Source organism: Miscanthus floridulus, chromosome 3, assembly GCF_019320115.1.
Source record: "Miscanthus floridulus cultivar M001 chromosome 3, ASM1932011v1, whole genome shotgun sequence".
Classification (NCBI taxonomy): Eukaryota; Viridiplantae; Streptophyta; class Magnoliopsida; order Poales; family Poaceae; genus Miscanthus; species Miscanthus floridulus.
Window position 1 is genome coordinate 112,265,231 of NC_089582.1, and position 14,711 is coordinate 112,279,941.

General features: G+C 48.8%; 3 protein-coding genes and 1 pseudogene across 3 annotated transcripts; 2 read left to right on the top strand and 2 right to left on the bottom strand.

Moving 5' to 3' along the window:
• Positions 1-584: 584 nt before the first annotated feature.
• Positions 585-2,940, top strand: LOC136544226 (protein FAR1-RELATED SEQUENCE 5-like; annotated as a pseudogene).
• Positions 2,941-6,510: 3,570 nt separating this feature from the next.
• LOC136544227 (dynein axonemal assembly factor 3 homolog) lies at positions 6,511-7,770 on the bottom strand. Its single transcript, XM_066536455.1, has 2 exons — positions 6,989-7,770; positions 6,511-6,652 (listed from the first exon to the last, which is right to left on the bottom strand). The coding sequence occupies exons 1-2, from the start codon at positions 7,768-7,770 to the stop codon at positions 6,511-6,513; spliced, it is 924 nt and encodes a 307-aa protein (XP_066392552.1).
• A 1,000-nt stretch (positions 7,771-8,770) lies between these two features.
• On the top strand, positions 8,771-11,407 carry LOC136542094 (putative wall-associated receptor kinase-like 16). The gene is made up of 4 exons (XM_066534380.1): positions 8,771-9,199; positions 9,282-9,714; positions 9,792-9,947; positions 10,099-11,407. Exons 1-4 carry the CDS (start codon positions 8,780-8,782, stop codon positions 11,280-11,282), a joined length of 2,193 nt encoding a protein of 730 aa, XP_066390477.1. The 5' UTR covers positions 8,771-8,779; the 3' UTR covers positions 11,283-11,407.
• A 224-nt stretch (positions 11,408-11,631) lies between these two features.
• LOC136542095 (heat shock 70 kDa protein, mitochondrial-like) lies at positions 11,632-14,711 on the bottom strand. Its single transcript, XM_066534381.1, has 5 exons — positions 14,452-14,711; positions 14,234-14,301; positions 14,072-14,150; positions 13,135-13,701; positions 11,632-13,044 (listed from the first exon to the last, which is right to left on the bottom strand). Exons 1-5 carry the CDS (start codon positions 14,521-14,523, stop codon positions 11,806-11,808), a joined length of 2,025 nt encoding a protein of 674 aa, XP_066390478.1. The 5' UTR covers positions 14,524-14,711; the 3' UTR covers positions 11,632-11,805.

The following is a 14,711-nucleotide window of genomic DNA, read 5'->3' on the forward strand; positions in this document are numbered from 1 at the left end:
TTCAGAATGAGATCCTCTGAAGTCGGTCTCCATGACTACTGCCGACAGTCACTCCATCATTGATGTTCAATGCCATCCGATGGAGCAGCTGAGCCCAGAAAATACCTCCTTCGCACGTGCATGTTTTGGCTCAATAACACTGGTAAGCGAAAAAAGCAGCCGGCGATGTTCCTCTTTTTTTGGCACGATAGCTCGCTGTTTTGGCATGGACGCGGCTTGTTTTGGTGGTGGGGCTGGAGCCAGGATGACCGAGGTGAGGCGGCGATCATCGACTACTCGTGCTATGTTGCCTTTGATACGATCAATTGGTGGAGTACTCTGTACTCCTAGATCTTTCTCTCTACTAAGATTTTTTGTTGTTATAATCTAGTCATCGCTGGCATCCCTAGATGTGTTGATATGGATTGAAAGAAGTTCTTTGCCTGCGTGAAAATGAAACCTGCATGTTTCAGATGGCAGAAAATAGGTGTGTAATCATGATTGTTTATTTGCATCATCGGATTAGATTAATGGCTTCACACAAGTATAGAGTCCATTTTAGTATGCATTTTAGTTTGATTCCTAATTTATTACCTCAAGTTGGCATGGAGTTTAGTACCATAGAAGAGGCCTGGATGTTTTGGGTTACCTTTGGAGGTCAATAAGGCTTTGAGGTTAGAAAAAAGTATGCAAACAAAAGAAAATCTGATGGAAAAGTTAGAGATGTAGATATATTGGTGCAAATGAAGGTCATAGAGTGCAAGATAAAAGAGATCATCTCACAAAGTGTCCAAGAGCTGAAACTAGAACTGATTGTCAAGTCCGCATAGGTCTCATACTAGACCAGGAGAAGGGAAAGTATAAAGTAACTGATCTAATTTTGGAACACAATCACACCCATCAATTGCCGCAAACCTCGCACTTGATGTTGTCTCAAAGGAAAATTTCAAAGTTACAAGGTTTTGAAATTGAGATGGCTGATGATGCAGGAATTGGGCCCAAAGCTGCACGTGAGTTGGCTTCCATCCAAGTTGGTGGCTCACTTAATCTCAGTTATACTCTTCGAGACCACAAGAACTATTTAAGGGGCAAGCGCCAAAGAGAGATGGCATATGGTCAAGCAGGAAGCATGCTTATGTATTTTCAAGAAAAAATTGCTGAGAACCCATCATTCCAATATGCTTTGCAAATGGACCGGAAAGAACAAACAAGGAGAGTAGGCCTTTTGGTGTATTTGTTGGGTTCAATCATTTTAGGAAAATCGTGGTTTTAGTGTTGTTCTCATGTATGATGAGACATTTGAGTCCTTTAAGTGGCTATTTGAGATTTTTCTGAAAGCGCATAATGGCAAAGAACCTAGAACAATCTGTACTGATCAAGATGTTGCAATGGGAAAAGCAGTTAAGGCGGTCTTTTGGAGTCTTGGCATGGTCTGTGCACTTTTCACATCATGCAAAATGCTGCTAAACATCTAGCTGAACATTATAATGAAGAATCAGCTACTTCTCCAAAACAAGAAATCAAAGGTAGCAACAAAGAACCAAGTATTCTCTCAGATTTTAGTACATATATGTATGAGTACAAGATGAAGAAACATTTGAACAAGCATTTAACAGCATGAGGACAAAGGTCAGCAAGCAAACTTGGTTGGATAGTATATACAAGGTTAGAGAAAAATGGGTTGAATGTTATATGAAGGGTGTGTTCACATTAGGGATGGGAAGTACACAATTGAGTGAGAGTCTAAATAGTGACTTGAAGCAACATTTCAAATCTGATTTTGATATCATTCGACTTCTTAAGCATTTTGAAAGGGTTGTGGAATATAAAAGAAATAATGAATTGAACGCTGAATTTGAATCAAGGAAAAAATTACCTAGGCTCAAAATGGGGACCCCTATGTTAATCCAAGCTAGCAAGCTATACACACCAACTATTTTTGAAGCTTTTCAATCTGAATATGAGAGGTCAATGGCCGCATACACCATGGCATTAGAAGGCAAAAATGAATATCTTGAAGTAATTGGGAGTCTTGATGAAAATTTTACCCTTGAGAAGGAGTACAAAGTTATTGGTGATCCTTCAGACCAAATCAGTACATGCAACTGTGGACAGTTCAATAGAATCAGAATATTGTGTGGCCATGCTCTAAAAGTCCTTGATTTGATGAATATCAAGTCACTCCCAGCCCAATATATATTGAAGAGATGGACACGGGATGCACGCAGTGGGACAGTACAAGACAACCAAGGCCGAAACATAATAGAGAATCCAAAATTAAATGATATGCTTCGCTACAAAAATATGACTCACAAATTTCTTAATTTGGCTCATCGAGCTGCCAGCCATCCAAGATGCACCTTATTAGTGAACAACACACTTGACATGCCTAGCAAGCAAGTCAAAGAAGAAATCAATGTTTCTTCTAGTGCCGTGGATCTAGTCATTGTTCCCACAAATGTTGCTCCCCCTATTGATTTGGTGAGTACAGCAAGCCTAAAGAAAAAGGAGGTGGAAACAAAAACCTCGAAGTGCAAAAGAAATTGGCTTGACAAGAAGCGCAAGGTAGCAAAGAAGGGAGGCAATAAAAAGGGAAAAGTTCAAAGGTATGTAATAACACAAAATATAATTGATTATCTTCAGTTGTGTTCAGTTGAAACATGTTCAGTTTTTTATTTGAAGGAACAAGAAACTAGAAAAATGCCAGAGAATAGCAGAACAACAGTCGATGATGGCGTAATGGTTCAAAATATTTCTCCTAATACTTCTTTGCCCAAGGAAGGAATGTTTGAACCATACATGGCCATCAATACCTTCTCTCAACTATTCACGGTAATATTTCAAAGTAATAGATTGTTTCTCCAATCACAGATGTCTAAACCATACATGTCTGAAACATACATGTCTGAACCTTTTATTTTGCAGGAGGCAATCACAGATGATGTCATTGCTGAATTCTAGTAGTATGGTAATTTGCAGTAGGAAGAATACCTTTAGCCTCCTGAAACATAGATTGTTTTGGAGTAGCTTTTGCATCTGTAGTTGAAGTATAAAGTAGAGAGGATTGTAAAGTTCATATAACCAGCAACAAGGTCATATACACCTACTAGATGCCAGAGAACAGCAGAACATTTTGTGCATCTCTGAATTTACAACACTCAGCAATACTTTTTATTCAATTCCAGGATAATTTACAACAAAATGGCAATCTATAAAATTTGCATGATTTTGATGATTTGGATACAACCACAAGTTACACAGTTTGCGAGCTCTTGCACAAATTGCACTTTACAAGCATTCTCTGCAGACTGTACTTAGAGCATTAGAGATTGAGAGAGCTCCTAGACAGTAGTCGTGCCATAGCTAGTCAAGCTCCTGGACAGCAGTCGTGCTCCTAGACAGCTCCTGGACGAGGTGGAAATGTTGTAGGCCGGCAGCGTCCAGGACGATGACGGCGCTCGGCAAGGGACGACGACGGGGAGACGCTCGACCTGGGAATGGCGACGATGCAGCCCGCAGCAAAGGGATGGCAACGGCGCGGCTCTGGCCGAGGGGATGGCGACGGCGTGGCTCTGGGAGAGGGGTTGGCGATGTTGTAGCTCTGGGAGAGGGGATGGCGATGGTGTGGCTCTCCACGACGGGATGGCGACAGCGCGACGCTCGAGCAGAAGACGGCGGCGGCGATTTTCCTATCCATCGGTAGGGGCTGCGGGCTGCCCGCTGCTTTTTAGGCTTAATAGGCCATGTTATTGGACCACCCCAACGTGTGAACGAGGCAGAGTGCTTGGGCTTAGCTGCTCCGTTGGGTGGCAGCGGACGGTTGCGATGGAGTGATTGCCGGGAGTAGTCACGGAGACCGACTTTAGACGATCTCGTTCCGATGCTTCCACTAATGGAGCGAGCAAGCGAGCACTTCACACCAAAAGTAAATGGGCCTCCAGCCTAGTGTGAAGTAATGGCAGCAAAAAAAGTTCTAAAAATCATGGGAAAATGGCAAAAAAAATCAGGTGAAATGACAAAAAACCTAAGATCCTCGCTCCATAGCTACGTTCCGGGCACGTTATCCTAATTATCTAGGGATTGTGATCCCATCCACATACCAAACGTTCCGAAGAGGTATAGCCCCTTACGAACCGGGAACTTAAAATTGATGATCCACATACCACCTACCACATTCCTCGTACTTACGTACTGGGAACTTCTGTGACTATGGCCAAGGAGGGGGGGGGGACAGCTCAGCGTCGTGGATGCCGAGGCGTGCACTGACCAAACGCTGGTCGGGGCAGCCACCCCAGGAGGCGCGTTGTTCGTGGCTGCCATGGAATCCGTCAACCGCACTCCATCCCCTCAGACGACCTCTACCGATAGACGCCTCAAGCGCTTCATTGAGCGAGTCAGAAAGGTGAGGCAGCCGTCACTCCTGAAGCTGCCTGGAGTTGATACGGCCCATGCCGGATGGACACCGCCCGCGCTAGCGCTGGTCCTAGGATTTTGAGGGCCCTCTGGCAAACTCGTCGCGACGGCCCCTCTAGACCATAAAACCTTGTTGTGATTGAATAAACTGCTCTTCTTGTCTTTTCCATTTTCTTTTCGCAGCCCCCGACAAATGTTTCTTAGGTAACATTCTAAAATTCTAACACCTGACCTAAATTAGAAGAAAAACATTACTATATGAGTACAAAGTACTAGACAAAAATTGAAGGAAAAAACCTAGGCCTAGACAATTTGGACATGAACTGATTCAGAACCAAGATTCGCAAAAAAGGGCAGAAGGCAATAACCAAGATCAGATGTTGTCGTCCTCATGGAGCCCTGCCTCAGCTGCCTGGTCGTCGTCGTCCTCTGGAACTCGGGCGTCGGTGCCTGGCCGTCGCGATCTCGTCTCGTGTGGTGATCAGCTCTGTGTCTCACCGTCTCGCGAAGAAGTCGCGATGTGCGGCATGTGCCGTGTGCGGGCGACCGGGTGTTGGCGGCTTAGCTCCTCGCCTCCTGGGAAACAAAAGGCCGACGATCTACATGCCTCATTGGGCCGGCTCCATTTCTCCTTTTGCTGATGGGCCACCTTCTCATTAAGCCTAATGGACTATAGCTAAAGGGTCTGGGGGTCTTATATACCTAGGCTTGGGCCCCTATCCCGCCTGGGCCCTCGCCGTCGCACCTCCTGCCCCCCTAGGGCCGGAACTGGCCTGAGCTCCCCAAGAGGAGCAGACGGGTAGCGGCGCAGAGCATATCGCATATCCCGGCGTCCAAGCGAGGTGAGCACCTTGTCTTGAAACGCCTGAGACTAACCAGCGGGATGTCATCGCTGTCGACGTTGGCCTTGAAGGCATACGAAGAAATCTACAGTGGTGACCCTGGCAATATGCAGGCGCTACGTGAGTTGTTTCCACCTGACGGCGACGTGGGTATGCGCAAACAGTGCCGCCGCTGCTCGGTAGCCTGGGCATAGGCCTCCCTAGCCGGTGCCACAAGTTGGGTTAATCATTGTCCAATGTAACAGCATAACTTTAAGTATACTAGGGAGGGTCCGAGCGTCCATGTACTACTCTTCTAACCACCTAGGGCGCCGCTAAGGCGTGTTGTATTACACATTTTCTCTATCTTAATACAAAGACACGCAAACCTTTTGCGTGATCGAGAAAAAAATAATTTTGTCATCAATAATAGAAAACCTCCAAAAACAGCATGGCCAATGGTCTGTGTGCCCAGGACTGAGGGAAGTCTTGGGGTATTAAATCTGACAGTCCAAAATGAGAGCTTACTAATGAAATAGTTGCATAAATTCTCCAGCAAGGTGGAAGTACCATGGGTACAACTGGTCTGGGACCATTATTATTCAAGAAACAGGGCTCCCTCTACTGGTAGAAGCTTTAGAGGATCATTTTGGTGGAAATATATTCTTAAGCTTCTTCATTCTTTCAAAGGCCTTGCAAGAATTAATCTACAAAATGGTTCCACTTGTTTTTGTGGTTTGATCTTTGGGAGGGCAGAGTGTGTAATCAAGCTTTTTTTTTTGATGAAAAGTGTGTAATCAAGCTTATCTTGAGCTCTTTTCCTATGCCAGAGCCCAACATATCTCTTTGAATGTGGTAGCTTCTACTGAACCTCTTCAGATTCTCTTCCACTTGCCTTTGTCCAATGAAGCTTATGTCCAGGAATTGTTAGTTATTCTTCAGAACTGCAACTAAGTCAGGCCAATGATGTATGGTCTTACATTTGGGGATCATCTATTTATTCTTCCAGCAAGGCATACAAGCATTTGATTGGTCAATGCCATGTGCATAGATCATATAAATGGTTGTGGACATCTGCCTGCCAAAATGAAAGAATTTTTTTTCAGGTTGGTCCTAAAAGACAGGTTGAGTACAAGAGATCTGCTAAGGTGAAGGGGTATGCATCTACCGGATTACAATTATGTTTTTTGCACCCAGAATGTTGAGGAAGATCTGTTTCATCTCCTATTTCACTGCCCTTTTGCTATGGCATGTTGGTTTCAGTTTGAACATATTTCTGCCTGTCACCAATGACATCTCAATCATTCTGGAAAGCATAAGGGATCAGCTCAGATAGCCCTTTTTCACGGAAATCATTGTTAGAATGTGTTGGGCCATTTGGATTATGAGAAATGATATCATCTTCAAGAACATTGCGCATTTGGTTAAGAGATGCAAAGCTGTTTTCAGAAAAAAAAATTGCTCTAGTTATTCTAAGAGCAAAAGCACGTCATCATCCACATATAGATCAATGGCTAGAAGGCTTTGTGTAACCCTTGCTATTTTCTATCTAACTTTTTATGTCTCTTGAACTTGGACTTGTATCTGTTTATACCTTAATTGATAATTTCCAGTAGGGGCTTGACCCCTCCTGTTTCATAAAAAAAGTATAGCTTCGCCCCTGACCCGTTCATAGATGCTTCAGTTAATTAATTATAGAGAGACTTCCCGATTCTTCTTCGAGGCCGCACGCTCCTTCTTCAGGCCTCCTTCGCCTCCTCCAGCTCCTTAACAACACTCCTGGCCCGACCCCCGCGTCGCTCTCCCACGCGGGGCGACTCGGTGGCCCCTGCCGCGCCGCCTCCCTCTCACCCCTCTCCTCCTCTCCCGCCGCGCTGCCGCTGGAGCTGGCCACCGGCATGGCCGCATCGTGATGGCGGGGCTCTCCCTCCTCGTGTTGGCAGCGCAGCTGCAGCAGGCCGGCGGTCCGGCCCCATGCGACCAGCGTGGAGGTTGACGGGGTGGCTGCCGCAGCTGCAGCAGCGCCGGCTGGTGTCTGTGCAGGCGCAGGGGGCGGCGGCGAGGTCTTCTTCTTCTCCGCGCATTCCCCTTCTCCTCTCTTGATGGTGGCGGCAGCGCTGGCTGAGGGCACCGGTCCAGGGCCCAGACTGCCAGATCCGGTGCCCGGGAGGCCGGATCCGGACCCCAAGCGGCCAAATCTGTCTTGGCGGCCGGGGGCGGCAGTGGCCGGGGCCCATGCATGCGCTAGGGGGGTGCTTTCTTCTCTGTCGTCCCTCCCCTCACGGCCTTGGCTGCTGCGGCTCAGGGGCTGGCTGTGGCCGGGGCAGCAACCTCTACCGGCTAGCCTGCCCGCTGCGGCCGGTCTGGTGGCCAAGGCGACGGGCCGGCCTAGGACGGTTTCTGCAGCTATGGTCAAGACGGAGGAGGTGGCATCAGCAGGGGGCGTCAGGATTCGGGGCCTGGCGTCCGGATTCGGCGGCCCCAGGGCATGGGGTGGCGCCCGACATGGTGGGGGCACACGCCCTGTGGCTGCTGGCGGTGATGACGGCAGCGACATCGGCAGGTGCCAGAGCAACAACGTTGGTCAAATGTGGCATCGGCGTGCGGCGGTGTGACGCGAGCGGTGGAGTCAGGTCCGGCTCTGCATGGCTCGGTCGGAGGGGGTAGCCCCGACTAAGCTGTGCGGCTGCTACGTGCAGCCGGCGCGTCGATGCCTCTCTGAAGGGGCTTCCGTGGGGTGGCGGGACAACGGCGATTGCGGTGAAGGTTGGCAGGGGGTCCGGCTTCGCGTCCCAGCGATTGTGCTAGAGGGTTCTTGGACGAAAGCCTTGGCGACGGCGACGCCGTTGGGCGCCGCTTCCCTGTTAGGGGCGTTGTGTTTCACCGCTAACATGTCTTCCAAGGGTGAAAACCCGGTCCACTTTGGACGTGCGACGGTGACGCCATCCGCGTCACTCCCTTCCTTATGGCGTCGCATTTGGATTATCGTCACGGTTTTGATGCGGGGTGATGGTTTGCGTTTGGAAGTCGGAGCTGCTCTTCGGTGTTTGAGCTTGGCAACGATAACCGGTGGCGGCCGTTAGCTTCAGACCTGTCTGGGGTGACTAGTGGGTGGCGTGCCATGGGAAGTCGGAGCTGCTGGCAGCTTGGTTTCCATGCTCGGCAACGATGACCTATGGCAGTGTGTCGTGTTTGTGCTCAGCTGCGTCTGCGTCGCGTGGGATGGTTAGCCCCTCGGGTATCTTTGTAGCATCTCGTCCAGCTAACCTTCTTAAACATAATATTCTTTCGGCTTAACTGAGCGGCTGAGCTCCTGGCTTTGGTTAAAAAATTAATTATAGAGAGACTTCATTATAGATAGGTACAGCACGGAACCATGCTGGGAACAAACCAATCCCAGGAATGCTCTGACCTGGAAAACTGCGAAGAACGGGTCCGGTCAGTGCACCCTTGTTTCTTGCGTTGACATTTTGTTAACCGAGGTCACTCTGCTTTTAGCCTGCTGCCAAGTGCCAACAACCAGGTCCGAAGGACATCAGAGCGGCAGCAAGCAAACATCGTCTGCCATGGAGTCCTCACTGCTCCTTCTCATCTCATTCCTTCCGTCCATGTGGGTGGTCGCCGTCGCCGCCGCGGCACGGAGTCCCGGCTGCGCAACGAGGTGCGGCGACATCGACGTCCCGTACCCGTTCGGCCTGGACCCGCAGTGCGCCATCCACGACGGCTTCCAGCTCAACTGCACCACCGTCGGCCGCACCACCAAGCTGTTTTACTTCAACGTGGAGGTGACCAAGATCTCCGTGCAGGATGGCAAGGCCTGGCTCAAGACTTTGATCTCTCGGCAGTGCTACAACCAGACCACGAACGACATGTTCGTGGGAAACGCGTGGATCAACTTCACCGACACGCCCTACGTGCTATCGGCAGACGATAACAAAATCATCGTCCTCGGGTGCAATAGTATGGCCTACATGCAGAGCGACTCTGTAAGTATACTCAATTGTCATTACCCGGTGTTCTTCGGTTCTCTGTGTTATGTACATGTCCAAACTCTGCGGATGTATGCAGTACGTAATCGGCTGTATGTCCACATGCGACGACCCACTCAAGAACGGCTCTTGCTCCGGCACCGCAGGTTGCTGTGAGGCAGATCTCCCGAGCGGTGTCCGGTATTACCAAGGCTTTTTCAACGAGTTATACAACACCACCAAGATATGGAGGAAAACCCCCTGCAACTATATCACCGTGATGGAGAGCGCGGCCTTCAACTTCAGCACCACCTACCTCACCTCGACGGCATTCTACGACACGGACGACTCGAGGACCCCGGTGGTGATGGAGTGGGGGATCACGCGTCAGACATGCGAAGAAGCCAAAGCCAACGAGACTGCATATGCATGTGTTAGCGACCATAGCGGCTGTGTCAGTAGTGATGCCGGCTACCGCTGTAGTTGTTCTAAAGGATTTGAAGGCAACCCTTACATCGTAGATGGATGCACAGGTTCGTTCCTCTTGCCCAGGGCCCATTGTTTTTCAGCCATGATTTCTAATGATCCAAATTTTTGTGTGCGATTTCAGATATTAACGAGTGCTTGGACAGTTTTACTTACCCCTGCGCTGGAATATGCGAAAATACACTCGGGAATTTCACATGTTCATGCCCACGAGGAAGAAACATGATCAATGGCGTTTGCGTCAAAAGTCAGAGGTCAACTTGGATGGTGCCGGTTGTTGGTAGGTCGCTGGAGAATAAAATTGCATTTTTAGGAAATTCCCTGCTGGGGGCCTAGCAGATGTTTTTCTGCTAATAAATATTTTAGTCCCTTTTCCAGGAGTTTACAAAAGGCGTCAGTCTGAATCTTCATTTCCAATCGTGATGCTGCAGGTGCAAGTGTTGGACTCGTGACTCTTGTGATCGGAATCACTTGCGCGTACCTGGTCCAAGAACGGCGAAAGCTGCATCGCATCAAGCAGAGGTATTTCCGACGGCACGGCGGTCTGCTTCTATTCGAGGAGATGAAATCACAGCACCACCAGGGCGCCGCCGCGTTCACAATCTTCTCCGAAGAAGAACTGCAGCAAGCCACGGACAATTTCGACGGGCAGCGAGTGCTCGGCCACGGGGGCCACGGAACCGTCTACAAGGGAGTCCTGAAGAGCGGCACCGAGATCGCCGTGAAGCGGTGCATGACGATCGACGAGCAGCAGAAGAAAGAGTTCGGCAAGGAGATGCTCATCCTGTCCCAGATCAACCACAGGAACATCGTGAAGCTGCTCGGCTGCTGCCTCGAGGTCGAGGTCCCCATGCTCGTCTACGAGTTCATCCCGAACGGCACGCTGTTCGATCTCATCCACGGCGACCACCACAGGCAGCAGCACGTCTCGCTGGACACTCGCCTGAGGATCGCCCACGAGTCCGCCGAGGCGTTGGCCTACCTCCATTCCTGCGCGTCGCCGCCGATCCTCCACGGCGACGTCAAGTCCACCAACATCCTCCTAGACGGTGACTACACGGCCAAAGTCTCCGATTTTGGCGCGTCCATCATGGCGCCGAATGACAAGTCACAGTTCGTCACGGTTGTCCAAGGGACGTGCGGATATCTTGATCCGGAGTACATGCAGACATACGAGCTGACAGACAAGAGCGACGTGTACAGCTTCGGAGTTGTTCTCCTAGAGTTGCTCACGGGCAAGAAGGCGTTCAACCTGGAAGGACCTGAGAACGACAGGAGTCTGTCCATGAGGTTTCTGTATGCGATGAAGGAAAACAAGCTTGAGGATATCGTGGATGATCAGATCAAGAACAGTGAGAACATCGAGTATCTCGAGGAGATTGCGGAGTTAGCGAGGCAGTGCTTAGAGATGAGTGGTGTGAATAGGCCAACGATGAAGGAAGTTGCGGATAAGCTTGATAGGTTGAGGAAGATCATGCAACATCCATGGGCACATGAGAATCCTGAAGAATTGGACAAGTTGCTTGGAGAGCCGTCTACAGCAAACTCGACCGCTACTACTGGAAATTTCAGCATCACAAAGAGAGCTGCCATGGGTTTGGAATCAGGGCGTTAGCTAGCCACTGTAATTAATATTACATTTCATTACCACATTCCATAACAGATAGATACAGAACATTTTTCTTGGCTGTACAATGATTTCGTAGGATTTATATGTTATTCTACTGTTCAACATGAATAAAATGCAAAGACGCGACACAATCTTTTTCTGGGACTTTGTTGCTCATATTTGGCCATGGATAACTGCGGTATCCAGTGCATAAGCATTGGTGAAATTTGCAAGTCGAAATAACTGGACTAGCACAAGTATATTAACCAGACAAACATTCCTACTCCTATTTACGACACAATCAAGATCAACAAACAAGACCAGCAATGGACAAAAGTTGAAAGGACGTCAGGAGTACATGTAAATGTCTCAATTAACTTATGAGTTTGTTCCGCTCACAATTTATCCGTGACCCAAAATTTGACAACAAAAATTACAATTCTCTTAACCCTCACAGAAAACTAAGAAACGGGAGGCAGGTAAGATTACTTCCTAAATGGGTACATGCAAAAGTAGAGACTTGATGCACCTACATCTTGGCTTCCTTTGCGTCCTGGTACTCAGCTTCTGGAGTCTGGTCTCCGCCACTACTGCTGCCACCACCACCTTGTTGCATGTGCTCTCCGATCTTTGACACAGCCTTGTTTGCTGCTTCCAGCTTCTGCTTGATCTTCTCCAGATCATCCTCAGCCATAGCTGCCCTCAGATCAGAGACAGCAGACTCGATCTCCTTGGTGACTTCAGCAGGTACCTTGTCCTTGTACTCACTGACACTCTTCTCAATGCTGTAGATCGTGGTATCTGCAGAGTTCTTAAGATCAATAAGAGACTTCCTTTCCTGATCCTTCTGAGCATGTAGCTCAGCCTCCTTCACCATCTTCTCAATTTCAACTTCTGACAAACCCCCAGAAGACTTGATGGTGATTTCTTGTTCTTTGCCTGTGGCTTTGTCCTTAGCTGACACCTTCACAATGCCATTGGCATCAATGTCAAAGGTAACCTCAATCTGGGGCATGCCCCTTGGAGCTGGTGGAATGCCTTCAAGCTGGAATTCACCAAGGAGCTTGTTATCTGCAGCCATCTCCCTCTCACCCTGAAGCACCTTGACTCCAACTTGTGTCTGGTTATCTGCGGCAGTAGAGAAGACCTGGCTCTTCTTGGTTGGAATTGTGGTGTTCCTGTTAATTAGCCTTGTGAAGATGCCACCAAGGGTCTCAATACCAAGGGAGAGAGGTGTGACATCCAGCAAGAGGAGCTCCTTCACATCACCCCTCAAAATGCCACCCTGGATAGCAGCTCCCATGGCAACAGCCTCATCAGGATTGACACCCTTGCTTGGTGGCTTGTTGAATATCTGAGAAACAACCTCCTGGACCTTTGGTACTCTAGTCATACCACCAACCAGTAGAACCTCATCAATCTCCTTAGCGGAGATGCCAGCATCCTTGAGGCAGTTCACACAAGGGATGCGAGTCCTCTCGATGAGATTGCTCACAAGAGACTCAAACTTCGATCTGGTCAAGGTAATGTTGAAGTGCTTTGCACCAGAGGTATCAGCAGTGATAAATGGGAGGTTGATTTCAGTCTGCATAGTGGAGGAAAGCTCAACCTTGGCCTTCTCAGCAGCTTCCCTGAGCCTTTGCAGTGCTAACTTGTCCTTGCTCAGATCAATGTTGTCTGACTTCTTGAACTCGCTAACCAGATACTCAAGCAGTGCACCATCAAAGTCCTCACCACCAAGGAAAGTATCACCATTGGTTGCCTTGACCTGAACAATGTGTCAGAATTAAGAATTATATACTACACCTATTTCAACATCTGCATATAGAATATATACAAGATATGAGAATAAAATTACCTCAAAAACTCCATTTGATATCTCAAGGATTGACACATCAAATGTGCCACCACCCAGGTCAAACACAGCGATAAGGCCCTCCTTGTTGTTCATTCCATATGACAAAGCTGCAGCAGTGGGCTCATTGATAATCCTCATAACCTCCAGTCCAGCAATCCTACCAGCATCCTTGGTAGCCTGGCGTTGAGCATCATTGAAATAAGCTGGGACAGTAATAACAGCCTTAGAGACCGTCTTGCCAAGGTAAGCCTCTGCAGTTTCCTTCATCTTAGTGAGAACAAATGCACCAATCTGGCTAGGGGAGTACTGCTGGCCACCCATCTCCACCCAGGCATCACCATTCGGTGCCTTGACAATCTTGTAAGGCACCATCTTCATCTCCTTCTGGGTCTGCGGGTCATCAAAAGTCCTACCGATCAGACGCTTCGACCCACGAATTGTGTTCTGGGCATTGGTTACCGCCTGCCGGCTCGCAGTGATACCAATCAGCAGGTCACCATTCTGATTCTTGGTAACAATGGAGGGAGTTGTCCTTGCGCCTTCCGCATTTTCAATCACCCGTGGTGTCTACACAAGCAAAGTCATACATCACTTCCTGACTACCAGCATCATAACCAGAACCAATTGAACATGTACTCAAATTGAAGCAATTTCAAGCCATGACATTAAGTACATATAGACAGCAGCTGACCCAAACCAATTTCAGCATTCAAGCATGACATCTAGTACAGATGGATACAACAACCCATTTACAAATAACAGAACGCGCTCAAATTGCAGCTATTTCAAGCCATGACATTAAGTACATATTGATACAGCAGCTGACCCAAACCAATTTCAGCAATTCAAGTACGACATCTACTACAGATGGATACAACAATCCATTTACAAATAACAGAATATGGCAGATTTCGGAGTGAACAGAGAAAAAATACACCTTTCCTTCCATGACGGAGACGCAGGAATTCGTTGTGCCTAGATCGATACCGATGACATCTGCCGCGGCCGGCTTTGTGCTGCATGCAGAACATTCACTTAGGAAACAAATTGCCATGGATACGGAACTATTGATGACAACACATCTCGTATTCCTAATTACCTGAGAAGACGAGCTACTGCGCCAAGCCTGGAGAGCAGAGGAGGCGCTGTCCGCTGGGCCATGGGACCCTAATCAGATCGCAAAATCAGAGAACAGATCAACACATCGCATCAACCCAAACATCATCAGAAGAACGGGCAACGCCACAAATTGGCCTTGACCAAGGGACACGAACTGCAAGCAAATAACAGGTTCACGGGAACAGAGATGGCACGGACCTGGGCAACTGCGGATGCGAGGGTGCGGCCGGACCTGGCCAACCTCGACGCGACGAGAGCTCCGAAGGCCATGGCTGGCACTAGGTCTTGGGCGCGGCTTCCGACGGCGGCTTGTGGGCGCGGCTTCCGACGGCGGCTTGTGGGAGCGGGAGGGAGGAGGAGGAGGCGAGATCCGAAAAACCCTAGTGGGCGGCGGCGGCAGAGCTCCCTTCTCTTAAACCCCTCGCGATCCGCGGCATTGGCTTGGAAGAGGGGAAAGA